Source organism: Athene cunicularia (genome assembly GCF_003259725.1).
Source record: "Athene cunicularia isolate RWA chromosome 8 unlocalized genomic scaffold, athCun1 chr8_part1, whole genome shotgun sequence".
In the NCBI taxonomy this organism is placed as follows: Eukaryota; Metazoa; Chordata; class Aves; order Strigiformes; family Strigidae; genus Athene; species Athene cunicularia.
In genome coordinates, this window is record NW_020799109.1 from 12,193,731 (window position 1) to 12,214,953 (window position 21,223).

Consider the following 21,223-nt stretch of genomic DNA (forward strand, 5'->3'; position numbering starts at 1 on the left):
AGTCCTACTGCAAAAGATGAAGCTTTTACCCATGCTTGCCAAATTCAAGTCTAGATACTACTCATCTGATCAAGCAATTTCTTCCTCAGGACTACGAGCACACAGCAGGCAGAAGTTACAATGTTAGGACGTGTGCTCCATGCCAATCAGGTGGACTCTGATTAAGCCCAGCACCTCTAGGCAAAACAACTGCTATTTTTTTTCCATGAGGTCAAATTATTCCTGCAGGCGAAGCATCAGCTAAGGTTCTCTGCAATGGTACTTTTTGAAGGGACAAATGCCTATCCAAATCAAGAAATGAAATCATTTATTTGTAAAGAACACACACTGAAATTTCCCCTTGGCTTCCACCCATTCAACAACTTCAGTGCTGGGTTTGCTGATGATACATCTACATGCAAAAGCTAGCTAGGTTTCACATCAGTGATATTCTTACAGAAAAAAAACTGTCCTAATTAACCTCCCAGCAGGAGGTTGACGACAACATCCAATCTTCTTAAAGAGAATGGTCCATGCAAGCAAGGGCACCTCCTGCTGACCTCTTCACTCTTCCAGGTGAACCATTTTGATCTCCACCATATGTAGGCTTTCAGTGGCTTGGTACTTGCCAGGGGTTCAGCTGGGCTCGTCTTCCTTCCAGATAGGCTCCAAGGGACAGCAAGCTCTCTGCTTTGCCTGGCTTGTTTGTCACATGTTAGGCATGGAATTCCACCTGGAAGGCACGTTTGAACTGTAGCACTGCTGGCTGCTCTTCCCTGCAGGGACTCAAAGTGAAGGATATGCAAGCTCACTTCAAAAGGCTCATTCTGTTCTTCCTCCTGACCTTCTTTACACCGGATATCCTGTCAGGATGGACTATGCACTCCCCAGTTCACTACATTCCCCTGCAACACTTTTTGTTACTACCACCCTATGTGCAGTTTATGCATTTTTCATCAACATGTTTATGATTTTTGTTCACTCTCCAAGGACTTTCTCCTCACCAGGCTGTGGCATTTTCTAAACCAAAGAGATACGGAAAAATAAATTACAGTATTGCCTTGCTTGCAAACAGAGCACCATTTTGGACCTGTAGTACCACAAAGTAAAGACTGAATTTTTAAGGTCTCTAGCAGGTTAACATTATAGCACCTTTCCAGTGGTCTCAAAGTAGTTAAAAGGTCACAATGCCAGTTCTATTGTGTGCAGTGTTTTGTGCAACTAGTTTTATTTAAAGCATTCTGCATTCTGTACTGACAGGCACTCTTATCGCAGGGAAATTCCCCCAGTCCCAGCTTGGAACAGCAACACAACAGTGAACATTCATTCACTATAGCTGGATAAAGTTATAGCTCTGATTGCTATTTAGACTTCTCCAGTTAACTCATACACCAAGAGCTTGGAAAGGTTTCATCCAGGCTGGACCCTTGTGATAAAAGGACTGAAGGAACAGAGCACAGGATTACAACAGATGAATAGATTGCAGTGTTTCCCATGGCATCATCCAACCTGCCTCTTCAAGATCATCTAGCGCCTTGACAAGACAGATCATCTTACACTTCATACCCACTGGTTTTCCTTAGGATACAGGATTTGAAAGAGCTATTCTGGAGCTCTGGGCAGAAAGAATCTAAGCAGGTGAGTACCAGAAATGGTCACTACTATATTATCCAAATGAAATATCCACAAGAATAAACAGCTGTTAGAAAAGTCTATGGGGAAGGTGTTGTTTTACTACCACAAGATTAATAGTTCTATAAAAATTCTCTGGGCTTCTAAGACAGCAAGTGGAATGCATGTATTTTAGATCATCTTTATACCAAACATATTTTATTCACTAACAGCTCAAATAACAAATTATCAATGAACAGTCACAATAATTACTTCCTTGCATCTGAACTTAGGGCCAATTATTCCTTTTGCTCTAAGTTTTAATAAGCATCATGAATGTAGAGCCTTCCTGACACCAAACTGTATAAAACCAATATGATATCAACAAGAGATCCATAAGGACAACTAGATGTGGGACTTGTGAATAAGCATGATGAACAGAAACCAGCTGTCAGAATGATCAATATTACAGGTCTTTAATGCAAAGCCAGCTTTGTTTTGTATAGTCAGCATCTCAGACCAAGATCCAAAGGTGGCCCATCAGCAGCAATTATGTGATTTCCCTTTTTCTGCAGAATTTAAAGGACTTGTGAAATGTTCTCTTCCACAGGTACAGTGACACGTGAAGTATCTGATCCCCTACATGGACATCCTCTCTTCTGAACAGCTGATGTTGCTACAGGTTTACTAGCATGCATTGATATTCCAGTTTTATGTTTTTCTGGGTTTCATTTTAAAATACTTCCCCAATAGTGATTTAATTGGGGTTGTGATTTTTTTTTAGTGAGAGAAAGAAGATAAGGCACAGAACATAAGCCCAAGATGACTGTATAGAAACTTTCCTGCATGCAGAGATTTATGCTTTTGTAGCTGTAAGCACTGCATTCCCGACAGTCATGGTTATCACACATTCTGTTCTCTCCATGCTCCATTTTCCATTTAAGAACTTACTCTCCAGTTCTATTAAGCGGATATATTCTCCCACTTCTGCAGAAGAAGTTATAGAAGATCACTGTGGTGCTATGTCTTCTCAAGTGCCTGTGTAAGTCATGGCATACCAGTAAATGACAACAGGTCACTACGCTTTGAGCAAAGAGACTTTGGTTATGAGCAGATACAGAAGATAATTTTTCCAAAGTAGTCAGGGACTCAGAAAGGCTTTTCAGGACATCTTGCTTTTGCCCTTCCCTTTTTCCTTGGAACCAAAGCAGATAATCCATATGGCATTAACAAGCAGTGTTTCCCATTAATTTCCAGTAGTTCAAACAATGAGCTACTAACTCTTTCAGAAGGCTATTCCACAACCTAACAGACTTCAAAGACTCTACAAATACATACCAGCAACTAACTTTATTAGCCAGCAGGAGATACTAGCAGGACTGACATACAAGCTACAGAAAGCACATCTGTCAATAACAGGTTGCTACAGACAATCTCAGAACAAGGCATCCTGAAAGAGATCCAGCAATAAGAAAGGTCTTTTGAAACATCTGATAATAGAAGATCTATTATTTTAACTTCTGGTGGTCACCAGTAGATGTTAAATCTTGACAAGAAATGTGATTTTTGATTCTGACAAGGTTTAGTGTTACTCTTATCACCTAAATGAACTAACTTCTTGTTTGCCAGTTCCAGCTGAACTAAATACATTTCTGTTGAAGTGCCTTTTTCAATGAGAAACTGATTGTTATAATTGTGGGTTTTCATGTCTCTTTTTTTTTTCCTCCTCTTCTGACAGACTTTTAGATACATGTATACACAGTTCCTTAATAAAAGTATTTTCTTCTGGCTTCCAGTCCTCCAAACTCAATTTATTATCCAAGAGTCACCGGGTCCAGCCTCAGCCTAGTTATATTACCAGATAAATATTTTGAGAGTCAAATCAGGGCTCACCAACACCTGATAAACTTCACTCTCCTGGTCACTTTTTTTTTTTTTTTTTTTTTTTTTTTTTTTTAAATAGTACAACAACAGTCTATATCAACAAGTTCCTCAAACATTAGTTTTGAAATGGCTGGATGCATTAGCAACTTCTGCACAAAAAGCGGGTATTAAATTGACAGTGTTGTAGAGATGCTGTAAATGAAGACGACAGTCAAAAAAATCAAGCAAGAAAAGTCAAATCACCTTAAGTGACAGGGATAATAGGAACAAACAGAAGAAATAGTAAGAATTTTTGCTATAAGCCTGGCACATATTGCTTGAAAACAAGAGAAGACAGGACAAACACAGGTGCATTGGAGAAACAGAGAGAAGCTATGCTACCCAGTGACCAACTGAAAAAAAACAACTATGACTTTAGCACACATCTCTAAAATCCATGGACCCATCAGTCTTTTGGAAAAGACACTTTCAAGGCTCCTTGTGTGCACATCTTTAGTTGAGTGTTAAAAAAAAGTACCTGAAATCAAACAGGAAGAGGTGCAGAATAGGACCACTAAGACCCAGAGAACTGAAAAGAGGACTGGAAGATCATCTATGAAACAATGTGGGGATTTTACTGCAAGGGGAGGCTTACTCAGCCACTTTCTGGTACACTGGCTAGCATACATTTCAACCTAAACACCCTTGTTTTCCCCACAAATGTATTTACTTCAAGATTTACAATGTGTTACCTTACACCTATGTTCTTCCTTCCTTTTCTTCTTCCATATTATCTAGTCCAAAAAGTTCACGGGACACACGTGTCTCCTTCACTTTGTTGCTCCACTTTCCTGCCCTTTTTAGGCTAGCACTCTTTTTAGCCTAGGCCTGAGCCAAGGTTTCTGACCTGGTTTACTGCCTACCAACACCATCAAAATCCCAGCCCTGTCTAAGCTTTCAGACATTGCTGTGGCCACAGGGGTCAGAGCACACAGGAATGCCAGACTTTCTGCAGTGACGTGAAAGGCAGTGCTGGTGGTTGCTGCCTCCCAGCTGGGACCGATGATCTGTTCCAACAGAGAGTCAAAGCAGATTAGTTTAAACCACAGACGATTTAATCTAACCTGTCTGATTTCAAACTGTAACAGAGAGGCAGAAGCAGTCATCTGGCCATCCCTGGCCTCAGCTGGGAGATGGCAACCCACAGGGACACCTCCCCAAAAAGACAAGAACCTGCCTGTGTGAGTGCATCTCTGCCAGAGAATTAAACTAATCTGTTTGTGCCTCATTTACCTACTGGAATAGGCTGAACGTTTTGATAGTAAAGCAGCAGTAGGAGAACAGCCTGACACACTTTCCATGACAATCACCCAGGAAGCTCTAAGACAGCACAGAGTGAGAAGCAACCTGTCTCTATACCCTGAGCCCACAAAAAGAGAGAAAATAATGCCCAAGGCTCAATTATCAATTTTTCTAACAGATAGAAGTTACCAGTAGGTTGTCACAAGGCTCTGAATGAGCATCCGTGTTTCTGAATATCTTCACAAGGGATTTGAGAAATGGAGCAAGTGGAGACAACTATTATTGACAATGGAAATTCTTAGCTGAATATGATTTCCAGTACCAAAGTCAGCACTTATAAATTGCTGAATAAACTTGGAATAAATCAACTGTGTGAGACGAGCTCTTAGAAGTCTTTTTACAGGAAATAACTGCACATTTACAACTTGAAGCTATCTCATACTTGGCACTATGCACCCTGTGTTAGAACCTGTTTAGATTTCTGTAGAATATACTTCTTTCTAGTTTGTTTGACACTTAAAGCTCACTTGTTTTTATCTGGAAAGCCCTTCCTGAATCACAGGTGTTGCTTTTGGGTGTTGCAATATCACTGATGCCATTAGCTTGCTGATAAGGACGTGACAACATGCCATCTTGTTACAGATGTAATCTCATAGGACCTCATTTGAGAGGCAATATGCAGAAACAGCCACTTGCTGTAAAAGAAAAATGTTCTCAAGATTAAGAGGTCAGTACCTTTTCAGAAACAAGGTTTTATGGGAGCGCACAACTCCGAAGGGTTCAGCTTGGCATTAACTATGTGATATTTCATATAAAACTTTCCAAAGGTTGTATTTCTTGCTTCATAAACTTGTGGAATGAACCTGGATGTTAACCTTAGTGCATAACAGTCTTCTGATGGAACTTGCTATCACGGATACATTATATGGTTATGTGCCATTAGTTAATCATTTAAACAGAGATAAGAAATGGAAATTATGGCATTTGGGTCTGATACATTCTAAAGATCTGCTGACTCTCCTGTTTGGAGGAGAGACCAGCAAGACTTAGAACTTTTCTTCACCTGAGAAAATGACTTGTCTCATTCACAGCCAAGAAAGACTTTTAAAAATATTATTTTAAAAAAACAAACAACCACTATAAAAGTAACACTAACATTCTTACTGAATCTGATCCTTGAAAGTAAATAAAATGAAGACAGCCAGGAGTTTCACACCTGGATTGAGATGATAGGTGCTCTATATTTCAAAAATTACACAGATGAAACAGTTCTTCAGATACTGTTCAGATACTATTGACAGCATAGGACATAATGGTGATACATGTAAAACAGTCTAAATTTTCTTGGTCTACCTGATAAAAGGTCAGCAATTCTGCTCAGTCTTCTGTGTGCTATGTGAAGAGCCCACCTCTTTCCCCTTGAACCTTCAGGATTCTTCTAGCCACTGTTCAGTACCTGAGAAATCACTAGAGTTTTTAGCAGGATGACAGAGCTCCTACATTGACTTACCAGAATACCGGGTGACCCGCTGTCAAACAGCACAATGCACTTTTTCCTTGTGAAAACTATTTATACCTTAATAGCATAAATTCACGTGACCTGGGATTTACATTCTTCTAGGTGACAACCTAAACTTCTCAATGAGGCCACCATGATTAATTGGCATAATGTCTCCCTTTTTAACAAGCATGGGACATGCCACAATCTAATGCAAAGTAAACACTCTGAGGTTTCTTCATTTGTCTGTGCATCACTCTATTTTAGGACATTTCCCAAAGCATATGGAGGCTCATTGTGCTGCAGCTCTTGGAAATGCAATAGTTACAGAGGCCCATTAACTGCCTGTCTCATACAGAAAGAAAGTATTATCTGGATTGCTTGTGTAGAGAGCAAAGAACGGGAGGACTAGGGCCTCTGCCATCACAGCAGTCTTTCTTCCCAGAGAGAGACCAAAGGAAGTTGTAATAGCTAATGAACATGAAACTTGCAGAGGAAAGACCTGTCCTCTCCTGTCCAGAGACATGAGGAGAATACTATCAAACCCAGAAGCAGCAGGGTACAGGGAGCCTTAATTCATTTACACAATCACAATGAGCACATGCAAATGGTTTCAATTTCCCTTCTATAATTGTTTCAATTTTATAACACATTGCTAGAAATTCATCTTGGCAAAAAGATGCAAGAGCAATGAAGACAAACATGAGCCAAAGTACAATGATCCAACTGATCCTTTTGTAACTAACCAAACATAAACAAGGATTAAACATAGCTAACTTCTGTTTACTATTCCGATGACAAAATCACTTTTTCAAAGAGTGTTTACAAAACAGGCATCTTGTTTTAGCCCTTCTGAGATCTAGCTCTCTGCAGAAATCATTTGTAACAGTCAAATGTTTATCATTTACAGCTTTTCAAACAGGGTAACCCTAGGAACTGAAATGCAGCTGGCAGATGGTGAAAGAAATTAAGCCCATGACATGGTTCAGTAAACGGCAAATTAGGGTAGGGTGGAGGTGCGTCCCACCCTGGGACAATTGCTGCACTCTAGGGCTCCACTGAAACACACCAAAACTTTCCTGACAGAAGTCAGCACAAAGCCAGCCAGTAAAACTTAACTTGCCAGGTTACCTTGAGCCTGAAACCCAGTGTGCAAGCAACCGTTTCCCAGCTCTACCGTCTGTCCTCTTTACCAGGAGCTGCTCTCCTGCAGAGCCTGGCAGTGCTCTCCAGGCAGATAACTACATGACACATGATTAGGAGTCTGGGATAGCAGCATAGGGGATTTGCATAGATCTGCGCTGGAAATGGAAATTGGAGATGATATTTTCATTTTCATTTAACCTACTTAAAAACAAAGGGAAATGAAACTCTGAATATATTCAGTGTCACTTGGATATGACTGTATGCTCTAGGTTACAGGGGAGTAAAAAAAGACTGCTTGCAGGGCATTAAAGGACCAGGTATAATTAGTTTCCCAGTTCTCAGAAACAAAACCTGTAACCAAGTATACAAGTTGGAAAGTTCTGGGAGAAGGGACTGACAATATACTTTGTATTTGAGCTTCCTTCCTTTCACAGAGAATCGATATACTCCTCCCCACCCCTTGAAAACTTTTTTTTGCACTGCTTTTCCCTATCTCCCTGTTGGGTGGAGACTACTGGAAACCACAGACTGAAGGTATACTTCAGTATACAAGCACCTAGAGACAAACACTGTTATCATCACCCTTCCTAATACAGCCGCAATGCTGAATGTACAGGCAGTCTTGTGGAAGGACACCACGTAGAAACTCCTGCAATCAGCCTGCTGCCACGTTCTTCCACGCTGGCATCCTTCCTGCTCAACGTTTCGTATAATCTCCCTATTTAAAAAGCCCTGTAATTCTCAACATTACCACTGAATAATATATTTATTAATTTGTTAGTGCCACTAACTGTCCCCGAGGCTTTTCTTAGGAATGTGTGTCAGCTTATTGATTCTGGCCCTCCGCTCCTTGCACTGCTTTCCTCCTCTGCCAGGCAGGCAGGAACATACTTCTGTGCTGCTTCAGGTCATAATTGGAAAAAAGATAGAAATGTTCAATATGACTCATACATAATTCAGCTTATCAGCTACCCAGGAGAAATGAGAAGAGAAGGTATATGCACGTCTATTTCTCCTACTATCAACAGGAGAAATAATTTCCAGTTACACTAAGTATGCGTAGTTTGGTCACAACAGGATTTGCAGTTAGAAGGGAAAAATGAGAGACAGGGGAGCAAAGAATGAAAGGGTAGTAGGAAACTGAACTCTTAGAAGAGATTCACTTATGTGAGAATTCCTGATTCCTCCAGGAGACTGGACTCATGCCTCTAACTTAATATTCATAATGGAATAAGTTGGCAATTAGAAAGGATTATCTGCCTCTGATCTGTAAAACATTGCAGAAATCTAAATAAAATAAAGCTCCAGATTAGTTAGCTACAAAGACATCTAATAACAGCCTGCTAAACCCTGACTGTGACTTCTGGATTTAATGTTAAGGCCTATGTTCTAAAGAGCAAATTGTGAAGAAGCATTAAAACTTATTGTTATAAAGGATTTTTAATGTAAAAATCAATATGTGCTATGTATTTAACAGCATGTAACCGTGAGGACGTCTATGATAGAGCTTTGTCATGCACCAGGGACCAAAGTATTAGTCAAATTCTTGAAAGGAAGTGCAGAATGTCTGCATCATTCAAAATGCCACCTGAGAGCAATTACAGAAATTATTTTAACCCCAGAAGCAGAGGGAAAATCCAATCGTAGTTGACAGTCTTGAGGGTATCAAGGGTTTTACATGAAATGCGTCATTTTCAAATACCTCTACAAAATTCATGTTAGGAAAGTAACAGCATAACAGAGAGGTGGGGCACTTACTGCTATTTTTTGGAGGCCATTGAGCGTAACCACAACCACAACCAGGGCACTGAGTTGCAATATCCACTTTGCCAACACATAAGCAAACAAAGGAATATTAATAAAAACACTCCCAAAATGCAGAAACAGCATAATCAAAGGCAGACAACATAGAATGATAAGATGGCATGACTGAAAAAATTACAGACCTGTCCATATAAAGTCTCAGAAAAAGAAATAAAAAATATTTTTCCTTAAGTACAGATACATCATAACAGAACTCATCTTCTGCATCAGTTAATCCAACAGAAAAGGTGCATGTAGCTCTTCATCCACTGTAATCAAGCTCACAACTCTATATGCATGAGCACATACAAACTGTTATACAGCAAATGTTTCTTAATTTTGCCCATTAGGGGAGTGCCTAGCAAGGGCTCAGTACTCTTCAGTTAGAGAGGAAAACACAGTCCCCCAGCCTGCAGATCATTTTTGACCTTATGGGATCATGTTAACCTAGCATTGCTCCCGATTAAAGGAACTTTCCAAAAAGAAAAGCAGGGTATTTGCCTGTCTGGTAGTGACTTTTGCTTCTGTGGCTCTTAAATTGTGTGCACACATGTCTTTTCCTGTCTCTGGTCTCTTCTAACATTCCCTATTTATGTGGTGGTCTGTAAGTTTTACCTCATCAAGAAATCAGCAGGAGCACCACAGAGGTGAGAAATATTGTTGTGCTCCCTTATGCAATGCATGTCTCTGTGGGCCTTTGAACATTTAACACAGAGCAAAAAAATTATTAGCATGTCTGTGCATGTGCATACCTATCTAAGACACATAAAGAACTGCAACAAAAGGAAACGGGAATGTGCTTGGAACAGGTGGGTATTCAAGTATCTCATATCACAAAAATCCAGTTGCAAGAACCATTTAAATGCAGATCTGCAAGTAAACTGCTGAAAGACCTTCACTGAGCTTTATGCACTCACATACACAGCTGCAAAGCTAAGAAATAACAAAAAAAGATCTGCTTTTTCCCCCAATAATTTTCATCTATAGCACCCGTTATCCTATTCTTAATAATACTACTATTGAAGAGCAAGCTGATTCTTTAAGATGCCCCACCTCCAGAAACAAGATACACAATCACATCAAGTGTTGAATGATTTCTATGATTCCCATCACCACAGTGTCTGAGCACATTACAGTTGTTTAATGTATTCTTTGTCACAGAGCAGAGAGGAAAATATGATTACCTCTACACTATAAATGGGAATGGGAGAACAAGGGACAATAGGTAACTTGTCATGTGTGGCTGGCACACTCACCATTGGGATAACCAGTCTCCGCTGGTTCAAAATCATACAACAATAAATGCTTTCCAGTCTATTTTTTTCATTACTCAAAAGTTTCTACATCAATCCATATACACCAAGCAATTTGCTTAAGCCTTTTCCTGATTGTCTTAGTAAATGCAAGTAAAAAAAAAAATTCCATTCAGCCAAATGCCTTGGATTTGTAACATCTCAGTCCATTTACAAAATCCTATATGTAAACAAATACTACAACACATTGATGTGCTGAAAAACCCCACACTTCCTTAAAAGCAGACAATAATTCTGACAATCTAATATTTAAAAAATCATCAACTGATCACACAATCCTTTTATATCTAATACACTGTTCTTCCAGAAAACATTCCATTTAGAAGAAACAACATAGCAAGCAAAATAAAACCTGCTCATATAGCAGAGAAGGATCAAAATCTATTCTTTAATGGGAGAAACAGAATAACAAGTTGTGACTACAGTGAAAAGTAAACCCAGCTAAATTCCACATCAAACTCAAAATCTGAAGGGTAACCTGAAAATCTATTCAAGAACTGTGCCAATTTAATCCAGAATGTGAAGCAACATGGATTAAGTGTCTGACTGTCAGATACAATTCTTAGATACCCTGAAGAATGGTATTATATCAAAGCAGACAGATGAAAAAAGTATACAATTGTCTCTTTAGCTAGCCCTCCAAGTTAGAAATGACACACCTCAGACAACACAACTAAACCACTTCAAATAAAGTTCAGAATCTGCAATCTTTCCATGACTGTCTGAAGAACATTAGCTTCTAAGAGGAAACTATAGCAAATGATACAGGATGAACACAGCTTTTCCAAACCAAGCTAGAATATCACCATGTCATTTAATGCCACCACACCAACATGCAGCTACCAAAGCCATGTCTTCTGCCACCTAAGGCATGAAAAACTTCCCACTTACCTTCTAACACTGTTAATTTGGCACTCGTGTTTATCTCCCCAACACTATTGGTTGCTGTGCACTCATAGATAGCTTCATCTCGATGAACACGCAGTGGCTGTATCCGCAGAACTGATCCTGATCCATCATCAAACTCAATAACCTTTAACATTAAAAAAAAAAAAAAGCACTTCTTTACTGGCATCTTCTGCAACAAAAACTCAAAGTCAAAAAAATACAAGGATTAAAAAGCAAAAACCAAACCAAAACAAGCCCTGTAAGATATAAAATACCATGCAATTACTCAAGCATTCCAAGTCCAGAAATGCAGAAACTTCAGAGTCAAGAACATATTTGTCCTCTGAGGAGGCCAGAACAAATGAAGATCCAATGAGGTTCTTTATGAATCAATTAAGGTTGACAAATTAACAACCTGGTAATAAAGATGTGGATCTGATGATTTAAAACATCTGAGCCATATTTGCACTAATGGTTTTACTAATCACACTGATAGCAATTTAGTGCCAACTTTCACCTTGATGGAAGAGCAGAATGATATACTCCTGGGGGATTACCAGGAAAATAGTGACAAAACTAGAATAAAACCTTGAGCACCTACAGTGCATGCTAATGCCAGCAGAAAGTGAGGGGGTTTAATGTCCTTCAGCATCGGGTACTTTGCAACTCTAGCATAATTGACAACGATGTGATCACAATTCCTTCCCCAGCATAATAAACCAAGTTCTTAATAAATCATTGCATTTCCACCTATTCTGCTAAACTGCAACATGCATTACTCTAACTTCTATACAGAAAAAAGAACTATTTGTTAGTTTGCAGCTGGATCACTATATGCTATTCCTTAATGGCAAGGCTGTGAAGGCACACAGCCTCAGGCCACTATTAATGTCTAACTCATCCTTCTCCTATTACTAAGCACAGCAAAAGTGGGAAATATTAACTGAACTCCAGATGGTGACAGCATGAGGGAAAGGCACAAGCCCCCCTCCTGTCACTTGGGAACTGCAGAGGGAGATGAAGAGACTAAGCTATACTTGCTTCCAAACACACATACATCAGCCTAGAACCTGCATTACCCTCATGCAAAACTTCTACCCTATTTTCAAGAGCCTTGTTTACGAGTGCTTCTCACATCATTAAGACCAAATGAGTGAAAATTAGAAGAAGAAAAATAATGTGCACCACATGACTCTGCAGTGACAGGGGAAATAGGAAGAAATCAAAAGGTAACCCAGACCACTAAAAATCTGTTACTCCTCACCCAGGAAGGAATAGCCCCTTCTGTTCTAACTAATAGAAACAGCTTACAAGAAACACTAATTTGGGGTCAAGTAGAAGCAGACAGGACAGAGAAATATGAACATCACCACAGTATACTTTAAGGAGTTGCGTTTTTTTTTAAAGACTCAATTTTAAATTAAATATGAAACCGAGACAAAATGGTAAACTTCTATAACCTTTTCACAGTATAGAGCTACTGCCAAATTTTAAAACAAGACAAAGTCAGATGCAGAGATTAATTCACTTCAGTGACAAGGACCAAAAAGAAATAAAATAGCAGAAAATCTCTTTAGCCCTTACTATCCTTTGAACAAACATTCTGTGTGAGAAGGGAGCTACAACTACTAAGGACGTGACAGATACTGAGACCAGAAATGCTGTTCATTTGCTAACGATGGACACCGCTTTTGTGTAACAACTCAGCATGTGTACATCAGACTTGTTTATTAATATTTTCATTTAAACTGAATTCCAATATTCCTCCAAATAAAGACTGGATTAGTAATGAGGTAAAATTAAGTCATCTAGCAAAAAAAAGAAATATTATTCACAATCTTCTAACACAATAAAACTGCCTCACCTGTGTATCAAAACTGATGTTAATAAAGGTACAAAATTGGTAGTATAAATGCATATAATATGGCACAGCCCTCTGGCCAGTCACAGTAAGTATCAAATTCACTATAAAGGTTGTATCTACTTACAAATTAGAATGTTTAAATGGTTACTATACAACGAAAGTTAACCTTTATTAGGGAAAAATAACAATGTAAAACAAAATTAAAATTGATTACTTTAATCAAGGTTTTCTGCTCACATACAAAATCATGATTAAGACTGGTGACTTGAATCAATCCATTCTGGGCAGCAAAGCCATCTTGTACTCCAGTCAGAAAAGCAAAACCATCAAAGACAGGATTAGAGGAAAGGCAGCGTAATAGACAAGGGTCACAGTTCCAAGGGCAGTTTTAGGGAAAAGAGCCCAACTCCAAAAAAGGAAAGTGAAGAAAAAGGCGGAGAAAGTCAGTGAAAGTGTATTTGCTATTTAAAATATGAACCAAATTAGACCCTTTTTCAAAAGCGTTTCTGGTATCTACTCTTCCCTCTTTTTTTCCTCTCAGACTTTAGTTCACAGGGAAGTCAATCCACCCTTCAGGATGACTTCACCATTCCCCTTCCAAAGACATTTGTGGGAAGGATGGCAGTACCCATCACTTAGCCTTCCAATAGTGTTTTGGCATCCTATTTTCGTATTTCACCGGGGATATCAGGCTAAAGGGGAGCATTATCATTTTTCACAATGAAAACAGAAAATTACTGCTAGATCCAACTCTTATCTGCCATCTAATTTGGTGTAACCCCCACTCTCCCACCTGAAGAAGGATGTCCTATGTTTGTGCTTCCAGCATCATGCTCAAAGGACAACACCTGCTCTACAGATTGCATTGCACTGTAGAGAAGAAAACTTACTTTACTCTAAAGCTCTAGACTTCATTGTAGCGATACAGACAGACCCAGGTAGCAATGATGTTTATTGTGTAATTAAGATTTTTTTTTTTTTTTTTTTTTTTTTTTTTTTGTAATTACCTCAAACCGCTGAGAACTGACTTTCTTCCCCTTCTTCATCCATGTGATACGAGGTTTGGGCTCTCCTGTTGCCTGACACACAAAAGAGGCCACTCCTCCAGAAATCCCAATCTGATCTTCAGGAGCTTTCATAAATGTTGGCTTGCCTGGAAAAATAACCAAATCACCCCCATGAGGACACAACATCAGATAAGCAAGGAATGTGTAAAGTTAATCTAAATTATAAGATAATTGGTGATCCAGCTACAAATCCAGGTTGAATGGCCTCAGCTACACAAATTCAGTGCAGACCGCAACATGACAAGCACACTTTCTGCTTGAGTACCTTTTTTTCCCCTGAAATGAATAAAGTCCATCTGGCTTGCCTGTAAATGAGGGCAATAGAGGCTCCCCCCAGCCCCCTGGGCATCGGTTCAGGTATATGACAATTTGGAACCATTTTTACGGTTTATTTTTTTAATAAATGGATTTTTGCAGGTAACATGGTCATAGCACTGGAAATTACAGAACAGCTGACACAGCAAACCTACAAAATGTACGTTGACATTAGTTTTCCTGATATTCATCAAAATTAACAGATACAGTTTTATGTATACAAATAACCACCTTTAATTTCATTTTAGATGTGGATTGACATAAAAATCTTACAGTCTATCTGGAAACCTGCACAGGCTGGCCTCTGCTCGGTAAGAAACTAATCACTAAAAGTGAAAGTCAGCAAAGAAACCAAAGTGACATTCAGGCCTGAAGGACTCAGAAAAAATAAAAAAATAAATTTAAAAAAAAAAAAAAAAGGTAAAATCATGTAACATTTTAATAATCAATAAAAGCAGTTTCATGAAAATACAGTTGCATCTTCTGGATTTACATGACAGATTTGGATGGATAAAACTAAGCATCCAGTTTGATCATTTTTCTTCTGCACTTGCTGTACAAGAGAATTTTGCAATATGTAATTCAAGGATCATTTTAAAACATTGCTTTGTCCAAGTGAGAATCATTTGATGATCTTGCATCCCTATAAAGCACTAAAACATTTAACTCCACACAGGGAGTCAACCCATGATGTCATTCAGTGCACAGGTGACACTAAGGCCACATTTCAAATACAATTCTGATCGACCACCTCAAAGATGAACCTGACCTGTATATGGGGCAGAGACAGCTGCTGGGATGTAGAAAGGAGTAATAGTGAGAGGAGAAACCTGTTCAACCCCAAGACACCAAACCAACATCCCCAGCAGACCTGGCGGTGGTTCCACATCTCCATGTTCTGGACATGTCCACAAGTATGTCCTCAAGGGCGAGGGGTATGACATCTGTAAGCCCAGGTACTTTAAACACTAAGCTTTTGAGGAGAGTGCTGACTGTCCCCAGTCTAGAAGGGATACAGATTCAGCAACCTCAGAAAACAATAATCTTTAAATGCTTATTCCTAGCGTACTAGTGTATAAGAGATTAAAATGCTAAGGGTGATGTTGCAAGTAACACCTGAGCCAGTCCAGCAGCAGCTTGCAGTGACTGAAGATGGCTGGGGACTTTGCTCTGCTTCTTCGCCCCCTCCCCTCCCTGCCTCCAGACACCAGCGCCCAAACCCATACAAGCAGCTCCAGGATCACCAGAGCCTCGGTGGAGCAGATTCAGACCCCTAACCTGACAGAAAGGTGTTTCTTCCTTCTTTTCCAAGCAGGGCAGGGAGCACAGTGGCTCAGGGAAGGATCAGACAGAGCTGGGGGGCACTGGAAGATGGCACCTCTCCCTCAGCAGCTGCAAGCTGCCACCAGACCAGGGAGACTGCTGAGGACCCAGGCTGCTTCTTTCTTCAGAAGCACACCATCACTGTGATGTGCAGGAGTGTCTCTGTGAGGACAAATCAGGGCTGCCCTGTGTTGGACACAGCCAGTTCCACAACAGCCCTGCAGGAAGGCACAGCCAAGCTCATCACGGCAGTGCCTCTGGGGTAACAAGTTTAAGAAGAGGCAAAACATCTCACGGGAGTGAGAGGTGAGGTAAAAAGCGAGAGAAACAACCCCGTGAGCACCCAGGTCAGAGGGGCATGAGGAGCTCCAGACACCCCGGGCAGTCTCCCCTGCAGCCCATGGAGACACCATGGTGGAGCAGGTACCTCCCTGCAGCCGGGTGGGCATCTGGCAGCCAGCCAAGGTCAACCCACCATGGCTTCAGCACGGGCATCATCAGACCAGCGGGCACCACATGGAGAAGCAACTACCCACTGAGGACACGCTTAGCAGAGACGGGCTGGTGGAATGCCACTCCTAAGGCAGTGGGACAACAGACCCCTTCAAAACTTGCAACGTCAGATGCTCAGAGCGGACTGTGGTCATGTGCTAAGGAGCTCACAGCCACCCACATGGACCACAGGCACCAGGGGGGACACCAACCCCAAACCCAAGTGATCTGGCAGTCACAGCTCAGACACTAAGCTACAGGCCTGGACCTCTATTACTGCTGTTTGGCTCATTTCCAAAAGGCCTTTGCAGACAGTGGATCCACCAAGGTCAGCACCATCCACGCAGAAGTGGATACGCATGCTCTGTCCTCAACAAGCTTCTGTGAAGGAGTATCACAGACCTGGCCACAGAAATTCATCACATACAGGTGTGCTGAATTTTGTCATCCTTGGTGAAGGGAGCCCCAGGACTTTGCAAAGAAAATAGCTCAAGACCCAGAAAATGCCTTTTAAGACATGATGGCTACTGTCTGCAGTCTTTGGCACATTGTCCTGACATGAACAGCAGATTTCATATATTTACTCATCTATAATCACATCTATTTCTACTTAGTTTATATTTACATATATCTGTGTTTATTCACCTCTCATCTATCCCAGTGAAATGTTAATTTACTGTTCAGGTTGGTAGTGATTGCAGTGTGATTGACTGTTTTGCAATGCAGTGTGCTGAGCTGATGTCTTGTATTGCATTTCAGCATTTGATTTAGTTTTTTGATTTTCTGTTATTTACTCTGTGATCTTTGTAAAGTAGTGTAAATTTTTCAAATGACAAATACAGCAGAATCCATAAACTTTTGTCCTTAAAGAATACAGTGCAATTATATCTCTCACCATACACCTACTCCCCAGCTCATACACTGAGGACTTACTTTAGTTTTGTACATTTTTTAAAAAAATCAATACTATTAAAAACCTGAACAAAAGCAAACTGAACATTCACCTGCAGTAAAACCTAAAACCCCAATTGTTCAGCTTGAATTTACATTGTTGTAATGAATCTTTTTCCCCTGCACATTTAATTGAGCAACACTGATTTCTGGAAACTATCTAAATCCACTGAGACTAGTCACAAAAGTATACCCATATATAAACCAAATTCTCACACAGTCTGGGAAAGGGTATTTCTACAAAGCCATTTTAAACATTTGTATGCCCTGAAGTTTTGAAATGGAAGGAAAGTACTAATTAAGCAAACCGAAAATCTTTAGTCTTGGCCCCAGGACAATAAAGTCAGACATGGGCATACATATATTTATACTGATTGGTAACTGCTACAGCAAATCCCAAAACTTATCTCACTGAGAACTAACAGAAGTGCAACAGATCATCCATGAAAATCTTTGCATCTGTGGAAAATGCATGTTAAACAGACTAGACTACCTCCACACCTTCTCTCCAACCAACATCTCTGTAATTCTACTGCTTCAAGGGAAACTGCTGTGGGACACATCACTAGTTACCTCCAAAGGACAGTTGTAACCACCAGGAATAAGGCCAGGTGATGGTACAAGCAGTCTTTTTTAACCTATTTTGAGCATGTGCACTCTTAGGGCAGCCCTAGAAACATACAACCAGAAAAAAAATAAGGAGATACCAAAAATACAGTATTTAATCATTAATCTAGTTGCTGACTTTCCCCTCTTCTTAAATTAAAAAATGACCAGGGTTTCCCACAGAGAATTATGGACATGCCAAGTTGTAAGTTAACTGTTGTTCAAACAAGCTACTAATAAATACAAGGAACTGAAATGTCTTTCACAGTGAAATCGTGTCTTTTCCACAATGAACTAAGGACGAGGAAAAGCTTAAGATTTTTATTTTTTTTTTTTTTACTGAAAGTTTAAAAAAGAAAAAAGAGTGATCATATTCCAAAGACAAATCTGTGAAATATCAGCTTGAGAAAGAACCTCCTGAGCAAGTCTTGGGTGACAGCAGGGAGAGGTGCCGGATGGCTGGGTGCCCATCACACCCACCTTCACTTACTCCATCGCATGGAGTAACAACTCCAGACTGGTGTATTTGTCACTTGATAACTCCAAGCACAAACAAGTCCAGCCTGCCTCTTCCTAGCCTCTCTGTTCAGTGTCAGATCCCTGGAGCATGTTCAGTCCTCACCCTCTAATTCTTGCTCTTCACTTCATAGCCAAGGTCCCACTACTCTGGGACTGGAAATTACTGCTATCCTCACTTCCATTAACTCATAAGCTTCAGGCAGGAGAATGGGAAAATCTTCACCTCCTTGGCTGAAATTTTCCCTGTTTGGTCTTTGCTCAAAACTAAATTATTCTAGAGCGCTTATGGGAACAACATGGTTCTAAGGAGGAAGAGTGTGAAAAGTAAGAGTATTTTCTTACAAGAGAAAAAAACATGCTTCATCTTATTTGGCTGGAGGGTGAAAAATAACTTCCCTCAGACATGCTCTCCATTGAGAAACTTTCTTTAAAAAAAAAAGCCAACAAAACATTTCAGAAGAAAAGGAGTTTCTTTTCATAGTTGATAGCATTGAAAACATCACTTGCTGAGAAAGCACAGATTCCCAATTAATCCTATAAAGTGAATCACAAGGAGGGCCTCACTGTGTGGAAGAGATGCTAGCAGAGATTTAGGCACACACAAGTCAACTTCACTATGCTGAAAAACAGCAGCAAACTCATCCAGAGTCCTGGACTGAGGTAGGGTGTGTGATGCTTTCAAGAGAAATGCTCCTTTGAATTACATTTTAAGAGGTCCACAAGAACTTGGGTACAGAAAGCCAGAGAAAGAAGTACAAACAGACAAGTCAGGTACACACTAATCGGTAAGGCTGTTGACTGCCCTCCCCTGTGAAAGCAAATGTGATGGGTTTGGGAGAGGAACCTGAAGCCCTCAAAGGAAGAGCCTCTGGTCTACTGAAGAGCCGATGACACAGCCTTCCTGCAGGGCAACTCAGAGTGAGCAACAGCTAGCCATGAAGGTGCATCCTTCTCACCCACAGTTTATCTGTAAAATCACTGTTGTTCTCTGCTATTCTAGACAATTTGCTTATTGTGAAACAATTGTTATAAATCTGAAAACCATCTTAGCAGCTATTTTAAAATTTCCCCTATCAAACATTTATAGCAGAGCAGTAGCATTTTGGTTCTCGTTTTCAAGTTTTCCTTTCTTTACCAGAGCAGTTCAGAGTCATTTCGTCACATGTGTTGTTTTTAAGCTGTGCAGTTTCTAAGTGAACCCAAAGGACCTTTCCAGGGAGAAAAAGTCTCTGTTGCCGAATTTCCTTCAAGGCCAGGGCACAGAGGTGTAACCTCTCTCTAACTTGGCACAGTGTCTTTTGTGTGAACCATGGCCTTTGAGAGATAACATATGATCTGCATTACCTGACTTGAATATCAGCCACTGCCTTGAAAAATGATGATGGATCATGTATATTTAGCAAGGATCCTTGTACTTTGCTACACATTAAACACACACCAGTCACATAGAAGTTGCTCCCTTGTAATTTTGTAAGAGCCAAAAATTTCAAGTGGCTGAAACATAATATATGGCAACATAAATATGCTTCATATACCCAAATATTAACTTGTTTTATTTTAAACACCCATCATTAGATGGTTTCTTAAAATAAATGGGAAAATTAAATTGAATCCCGATACTTTTTCAGTAATTAGCACCCACATTAAATATACCTCATCCAAAAACTTTAATTCAGAAACTGGCAATTATACTGCTCCTCCTGTTCTTGTGGATGTTATTTTTCCAAAGAGTTGCACATAGGTTTGAGAAAAATGAATTAAACACGTCTGCAGTTAAGTATTCTATGAGCACTCAGCTGCTGTGAGAGATTTTAAAGACAAAAAAATTCTCTCCTCATGCTACAAGTGCCCACTGTTCTAAACAGAAGGGCAGCCAAAAATGAGACTGGGTGTTGTACAAGAGAGGAGCTTGCATTTTTATCTGAAAGCTTTTATGACTTGGGCTAAATTAAGATTGAAAGTAGTCTCCTTTGTGAAAGAAAAAATTGCAGTTGTGATATGAGATGGACTAGATAAGCACATACAATAGGCATAACATGGGTAACCTTATTTAGGTGCCTGGGCTAAATGAATTAAAAGAAGTTACTGACACAAGCATGAAAAGATCATCATGGGAATAGTTCTTGAGCCTGGAAATTGTGAAATTGAAGTTTAAACCCCTGCCTTTAACCTCCCCTGTCACATATGCCAAGGCACAATTGGGCCTCAGCTTCCACAGTAAAATCTGCCTGCTGTTCTCACATGGCTACTGTCAGGATGAATACGTGAAAAATGATGTGTCGGCTCAGTTGTTATAACACTGGGAAGAAACCAAGAATTACACAGACTTTCTCATGTTCATGACCGACTTTGAAGTGGAAATAAAGTGGTCTAGAAGACAGAGGTGACCCATTCTTACATATACAGCAAGGCTATTTCTCTTTTTTTTTTCCCTTTATGATCTTGAACGATTGATATCTGTGCATGGATGGATGCCTGCTGGAAAGATACTCTGGTGAAACCTACTCTATGATATTTTGTCCTAAGCATCTGCTGCAGGGCAGGAGGAAAACCAACGGGCTCTCCAGCTATCCTTATATTTAATATCTTTTGTTCTCCTTTCAAGATACCCACCATTGTTTAAACATGGTTCCTGTCCCTCTGTGATACTGAGGAACATTATCTGGCAAAAATACAGTTTTTA

The 21,223-nt window shown here is 40.0% G+C and overlaps 1 protein-coding gene across 18 annotated transcripts in view; it reads right to left on the minus strand.

Moving 5' to 3' along the window:
• Positions 1-21,223, minus strand: part of PTPRF (protein tyrosine phosphatase, receptor type F) — a 296,366-nt gene that overhangs the window by 186,209 nt on the left and 88,934 nt on the right. For all 18 annotated transcript variants that reach the window (XM_026854407.1, XM_026854406.1, XM_026854410.1 and 15 more), the window contains exons 3-4: positions 14,275-14,420; positions 11,407-11,548 (exon numbers count right to left, since the gene is read on the minus strand). In XM_026854407.1, the coding sequence (XP_026710208.1) occupies positions 11,407-11,548; positions 14,275-14,420 (288 nt within the window). The remainder of the gene's footprint in view (positions 1-11,406; positions 11,549-14,274; positions 14,421-21,223) is intronic.